General features: G+C 40.3%; 1 protein-coding gene across 1 annotated transcript; it reads left to right on the top strand.

Annotated features, from left to right (window-relative positions):
- Positions 1 to 4218: 4218 nt before the first annotated feature.
- On the top strand, positions 4219 to 5295 carry LOC122026731 (ribosome biogenesis protein BOP1 homolog). Its single transcript, XM_042585456.1, has 4 exons — positions 4219 to 4250; positions 4505 to 4611; positions 4683 to 4753; positions 4942 to 5295. The coding sequence occupies exons 1-4, from the start codon at positions 4219 to 4221 to the stop codon at positions 5038 to 5040; spliced, it is 309 nt and encodes a 102-aa protein (XP_042441390.1). The 3' UTR covers positions 5041 to 5295.
- The last annotated feature ends 231 nt before the right edge of the window (positions 5296 to 5526 follow it).

Here is a 5526-nt window from a genome sequence, read left to right as displayed (position 1 = left end):
CATAGCATATATATCAAGGAGTAACATGAGCATAGTTGAGTTAGGTTCTAAGTTCCTTAAGTCCTAAATCATGAAGTGGCCGAATAATATAGAGCATGAATTTAATTTCCATACAACAATAAACTTGAGCCCACTAGATTAGCTACATAACATTTCATCAAGGAGATCATGAGCATCTTAGATTTTGCTTTAAATTCTCCTAGGCTTTTAAAAAAAACTCCAAACATAACCGAACCTTCATGGACATAAATAGAGTTTAACTAAACATATAATCATGGCATATCATAATAGTTTCATGACTTATCTTAAGGAGATCTTGGCATACTTAGTTTTAACTTAAAGTTCTCCTAGGCTCTTAGTTTTTACCATGGCCGAATACTCATGGATCTAGGTTTTATCAAACATTTTTAACATAGATAAGTCCTTACCATAAAATACATGCTACAAGAGAATTATTCTAACATATTAATCTTGATCCTTTCATTCTCTATATCCTTCCTTTGATCTTATCTTGGTTAGAATTCCTTCATGATGTTTCCTAAGCTTTCTCTTTCTTTTTTATATGCAACCGAATCTTCATAGCAAAATAAGAGCTATTGTACCCTAGGTGAGGGGAACTTACATCCCTTCGCTTGTGGTTTTCCTTAGAGAAAAAGGTGTTCTAGTGATAAGGAAGGTGGAAGCTTCTTCTTCTTGTATCTTCTCTTGTTTCCTTTGCTTGTAAGGGCTAGAACTTGAAGTTTCCTTCTCGGTAGTTAGCTTTCTTGGAGAAGAACTTAACTTAGAAATTGGTATGAGGAGAGGAAAGGAGTTTCTTGGTTCGGTGAGAATGGAGAAGGAAGAAGGAGGAAGAAGAAAATGAATTAAATCCCTTTGTTTTCTTCTCTAATCCTATTTATCCCTTGCCAATGAGACATGTCCCCATTCTTCCCCCCAACTCCTCTTTTCCCTCACTCCATTAATTCCCACGAAAATAGAGAGGGGAAGGGAAGTAGTCAATCCTTCTTTTGCTTGCTCTCTTTTCTTAACCAAGAGGGAAAAAGGAGGTAAGCAACTTGGTTTTCTCTTGCTCTTTTGCGTAGTTTTCTTTTCTCCTTTAACCAAATTTTTCATTCCTTTCATTCCAATTATTTCTTCTTATCCTAATGGTTATCATTCATAAATCTATCTCCATCATTTGTGGGAGGTTCAAGGTTCAATCCTTGACCTCACCTCTTCTTATTCTATATTTCTTATTTTTGTTTTTATTTTCCTTTTTCTCTTATTCTTTTCATTTCTATGCTCTAAGGAAAAAAAAAATAATATTCATACACCTATCTTATAATTTCGTGGGTGTTACAATACCCCATACCTCATAAAAAGTTCATCCTCGAACTTAGAATAGCCATGTCAGGTTGTACCGGACTTTCGGCTGAGTGCATCGGCCACCTTGTTCGCTTTTCCGGGATGATAAAAGATTTCACAATCATAATCCTTGACTAGCTCGAGCCATCGGCGTTGTCTCATATTTAGGTCTTTTTGCATGAAGAAGTATTTCAGACTCTGGTGGTCTGTATAAATCCTGCACGGGGCTCCATATAAATAATGCCTCCACGTTTTCAAAGCGAAGACCACAGCTGCTAGTTCCAGATCGTGAATAGGGTAACTTCTTTCGTGCTCTTTGAGTTGTCTGGAGGCATAGGCGATGACTTTGCCGTCTTGCATGAGTACGGCTCCCAATCCTAATAAGGAAGCATCGCTATACATATCAAAGCCTTTGTTGCTTTCTGGAAGAGTAAGGATCGGGGCACTGGTCAGCCTCCATTTTAGTTCAGTAAAACTCTTCTCACATTTATCTGTCCATTCATACTTTTTATTTTTCTTGGTCAGATTCGTCATTGGGGCTGCGATTTTGGAGAAATCCTCTACGAACTTCCTGTAGTAGCCTGCCAATCCCAGAAAACTTCTGATTTCGCTAGCATTCTTTGGTCTGTTCCAGTTACTTACGGCTTCAATCTTACTTGGATCTACCATGACTCCATCCTTGGAGATGACATGACCCAAGAATATTACTTGATCTAGCCAGAACTCGCACTTGGAAAACTTTGCATACAGTTGTTTCTCTCGGAGGATCTGTAGTACAATATTCAGATGTTCGGCATGTTCCTCTTGGGTTCTTGAATAGATGAGAATATCGTCGATGAAGACGATCACACATTTATCGAGATATGCCGCAAATACCCGATTCATCAAATCCATGAATACAGCAGGGGCATTTGTCACTCCGAAGGGCATAACCACGAACTCATAGTGTCCGTATCTTGTTCGAAAGGCTGTATTGGGTATATCATCTTGTTTCACTTTCACTTGATGATAGCCGGACCTTAGGTCAATCTTTGAGAAGACAGTTGCTCCCTTCAATTGGTCGAACAGATCGTCGATCCGCGGAAGGGGCACTACAAGAAAAAGCCTCATAGACATCGGTGGAACAACAACAGTTTTAAGCAAAAACCGATGTCTTTGAGTATTTTACACCGGTTTTTCCAAAAACCGGTGTCTATAAGCGCAGATTTTCGCTCATAGACATCGGTTTTTTAGCCGATGTCTATGAGCGCCTTTTTTTTTGTTAATAGACATCGGTTTTAATAGCGGTTTTTAAAACCCGATGTTAATGAACCAAAAAAAAATAATTTAATTTTTCCACCAGCCAAAATTTATAACACTTCACAAAGTTCCCTCCAAACCTAAACCAATATCGCGCCCCTTCTCTCAGCCTAAACCTAAACCTAAACCTCCGACCATCTCTCTCAGCCTCATCTCCCTCTTCCCTTTCCTGGATCTCTTCCCCTTCCTGGATCGACGCCCCTTAGGATCAAAACCACCTGCTTCGATCCTAAGCAAAATCGCAGTATAAATCGTTCCATTCTGCCTCTCGTCCGATCCTCTCTTCCTCCTCCTCCTCCTTCCTCTCTTCGCTCTTCCCGGCTAAGGTAGGGGCCGACAAGATCCGAACATCTAGTGGACGCCCACGACCACCATGGCACGGTTGGTCGGCAACATGAGGGAATCCGAAGGAAGAGAGAACAACACCGAGATCTCTGATCTTGTGTAAAGGGGTCTCCTTCTTCAGAAGCAGAGAGATCGAGTGCAGTACAAGAATAATGAAGTATGTCTGCCTGTTAAAACCCTAAAATTGCAGGCATAAAGGCTCTCCGTGCTTCATTTTCTCCTTCTCGGCCTCTTCGCTCGCTGGGTACACGGTCAAAACCTCTCGTTTCCTCTTTTCATTCTTCTTAATCGTCTGATTGCTAAAGGTTGAGGATGGGGTTTGGGGTTAACCTCTCTATAAAGCGCCGAAGCCTTTTCTTTTCCCCCGACTTTCTCCTTCTCGCGACTTCGGACTTCACGCGACCGAGACCGGCGATTTCTTCTTCTCTCGGTGGCGCCGGCGAAGAGCGGACCTTGGAGCGTTGAGAGGAAGAGAGGTTAGTTACAGCCGAACCTTCTTTCTCCCCGATCCCTTCCTCCCTTCTCTGATCTCGGTGAACAACGGCGACGGATCTCGATCGGTGGATTTCGCCGGCTGTCGGGAGGGAACCAAGGGCATCGGCGTTGGATCAGGCCAGCATCGATTGTTTGGAGGAGGTAACAACCATTGTTCCTTCCCGATCTCTGTCCCTGTTCGTCGGCAAGAACAAGTCGTTGCCCTAACTTCGATCTTGGAGGTAAGGGTTTGGTTTTGGTTGTGAATTCGAACCTTGATCCTTTCTAGTGTTGATTCAGGTGGTTCTTTCTGGGAAGCAGAGACTGGTATTTTGGTCCCGGCCACCACAGCTCTGTTGGATCGATCTCTTCTTCGTATCAGTGATCGTCTCCGGTGATTGAAGGGTGCAGAGGTAATGAGGTCGATCTGTTGTTGTTGTTAACAGGTTGTTTTGATGACTTCTTGTTATTCTTTCTTCTTGATCCGGCTAGTGAAGATGCACTATGTAATGTTCTGTTTGTAGGGGATTGAGGTACGGTTTAGTTCTTGTTCCTTACCCTTGTGCGATCATTAGTTGCAGTAGATGTTACCTAATGAATCCTGTGTGTTTTGAGCTGGATCCACGACAGAGTCAATAAGAATTTGTTTGTTCTGGTGTTGGAGGTTAAGGGTATGATGTGTTACTAGTTAACAAGGATAAGAGTTGTTATATTGGGTAATTGAATGTTGTAAATAAAGATTAACCTGAATCTGAAATGGTTTCAGTGACATTTAGGTTTCATGTTAGGTGATTATGGAAGATTGTAACCTTGAAGATCTAATGGGAATTTAGATATTGGATGGTTTAGGTTAGAATATAAATTTAATATGGTTATGTTAAAAGAAGGGAGCCGTACCTATGGTTAGCATTTCTTTTGTATGTTCATTTCCTCCAGGTTTTTGTAATTTAATTTCCACCCTCTAGGGTTTTTTTTTTAATTCAATTTTCGATGCCTAATTCCACCCTGCTTCTTTCTGACATACATTTACACATTGTTTCAGAGGCTGCGATGTGCTTATTTTAGATACTGGATTGGGAAGTGCAGAGAATCAAGCAAGGGTCAAGGAGTTGCTTCATGTGGAGGAATCAAAACTAGAGGAGGATGAGGGTAAGTGTTTTTACTCATAATATTATTTTAGTTTCTATTCAGATCAGTTGGCACTCGATTCTGTGCTTTAGGAAATACCACTCCAGCAGTGAGATGGGTTCGAGATGATAAATACGATTGCATCCGATTAAAGCATTGCAAGGTGAGCTATATTCACTGTGTATCCCCCCTTCAGAGTACATATGTATCTGTATAGTAATTAATTTCAATATAGGCACATCAAATTACCTTAATTGTTTCTGGACATAGACTTAATCCTTTGGATTACTTTATTTTAATTGGTAGAGTATTTGCCACTACCTTTCTATTATTCATTCTTTTGCTTTGCAGGTTGTGACAAAAATTGATTGGCATCGGAAAGGAGACTATTTCACTACTGTCGTTCCTAGTGATATCCTAATTATGAATTTTAGTTGTACTTATTTTTAGTCATTCCTAGTGCCTATTTTATATCTCAGTTTTGTTTCTTTCTTTTTTCTAATACACACTGACAAATTGGAAATATATAAAAATCATGACATTATACCTAGTTACCTAGCCTTTGAGGCTGGAATCAGGATGAAACCTAAAGTGCCCTGAAAAGTTTAGGCATACCAAATTCTCTCAGTTTAATGACAGAGGTCAGTTGTGTTGCAAACTTTGTTGTTTTCCTTGTTTTTCATTTACCGCGTCTAGATTAAGAAACTATGGCTTTCTAACTCAAATAAAAATTGCAATTCCTGCCTATCTTAGACCTAACATTAACTTATTAATTGAACAAGTGTTTTAGATTGTAAATTTCATCCGAGGCAGCCATGGCTATTCACAGCTGGAGCAGATTCTGTCATTAAACTGTATTGCCACTAATGATTGATTCTCCAGGAAACTTTGAAGAATCTCCTCGAGTCAAGATACGTGAGTACTTGCTGATCCTAC

The sequence above is a fragment of the Zingiber officinale genome, chromosome 10A (assembly GCF_018446385.1).
Source record: "Zingiber officinale cultivar Zhangliang chromosome 10A, Zo_v1.1, whole genome shotgun sequence".
Lineage (NCBI taxonomy): Eukaryota > Viridiplantae > Streptophyta > Magnoliopsida > Zingiberales > Zingiberaceae > Zingiber > Zingiber officinale.
Note: the sequence above shows the minus strand (reverse complement) of the source record. Positions and strands in the feature narration are given on the sequence as shown.

Excerpts from the sequence above, each read along its gene's own strand:
- LOC122026731 (XM_042585456.1), top strand. The coding sequence starts at position 4,219 with ATGGTTTCAGTGACATTTAGGTTTCATGTTAG. Across the intron at positions 4,612-4,682 it reads AAAACTAGAGGAGGATGAGG|GAAATACCACTCCAGCAGTG; the intron begins GTAAGTGTTTTT and ends TCTGTGCTTTAG. Across the intron at positions 4,754-4,941 it reads TCCGATTAAAGCATTGCAAG|GTTGTGACAAAAATTGATTG; the intron begins GTGAGCTATATT and ends TTTGCTTTGCAG.